The sequence below is a fragment of the Austrofundulus limnaeus genome, unplaced genomic scaffold, assembly GCF_001266775.1.
Source record: "Austrofundulus limnaeus strain Quisiro unplaced genomic scaffold, Austrofundulus_limnaeus-1.0 Scaffold3771, whole genome shotgun sequence".
Classification (NCBI taxonomy): Eukaryota; Metazoa; Chordata; class Actinopteri; order Cyprinodontiformes; family Rivulidae; genus Austrofundulus; species Austrofundulus limnaeus.
In genome coordinates, this window is record NW_013956173.1 from 1 (window position 1) to 496 (window position 496).

At 53.4% G+C, this 496-nt stretch overlaps 1 protein-coding gene across 1 annotated transcript in view; it reads right to left on the minus strand.

Annotated features, from left to right (window-relative positions):
- Window positions 1-11: 11 nt before the first annotated feature.
- Window positions 12-496, minus strand: part of LOC106511987 (uncharacterized) — a gene marked incomplete at its 5' end in the record, with an annotated part of 8019 nt that continues 7534 nt past the window's right edge. Inside the window, one exon of the mRNA XM_014000694.1 lies at window positions 12-487. Within this exon, the coding sequence (XP_013856148.1) occupies window positions 61-487 (427 nt within the window). The remainder of the gene's footprint in view (window positions 488-496) is intronic.

The window sequence follows — 496 nt, forward strand, 5'->3', positions numbered from 1 at the left end:
TGTGTGTGTGTGTGTGTGTGTGTGTGTGTGTGTGTGTGTGTTTGTCTATGTGTGTTGTTGTTAAATCTGTTTGTCTGCAGGCGTCTCGGAGCAGCTGCAGGCCACCTTTGAGAGGGTGTCCTCCTGTCCAGCAGGCGTCCAGGACGTCGCTCCGTCCAGCTTCAGGTTCTGCTGGGGGGACGAGGACGGATCAGATGGTCCCAGTCTGCACCACATGAAGCTGGACCAGGTCCTGACCCAGAAAGGACAAGTCCTGACCCACTTAAACGGCTCGTACTGGCACACCTTGCTCCAGCCCTGCCGCCTCCGGTGAGTCTGAGTCCAGCTCTGAGGTGCTGAGGTATCAGCCGAAAAAGACAAGTTATCAGCCGAAAGAGACAAGTTATCAGCCGAAAGAGACAAGTTATCAGCCGAAAGAGACAAGTTATCGGCCGAAAGAGACAGGTTATCAGCCGAAAGAGACAAGTTATCAGCCGAAAGAGACAAGTTATCAGCC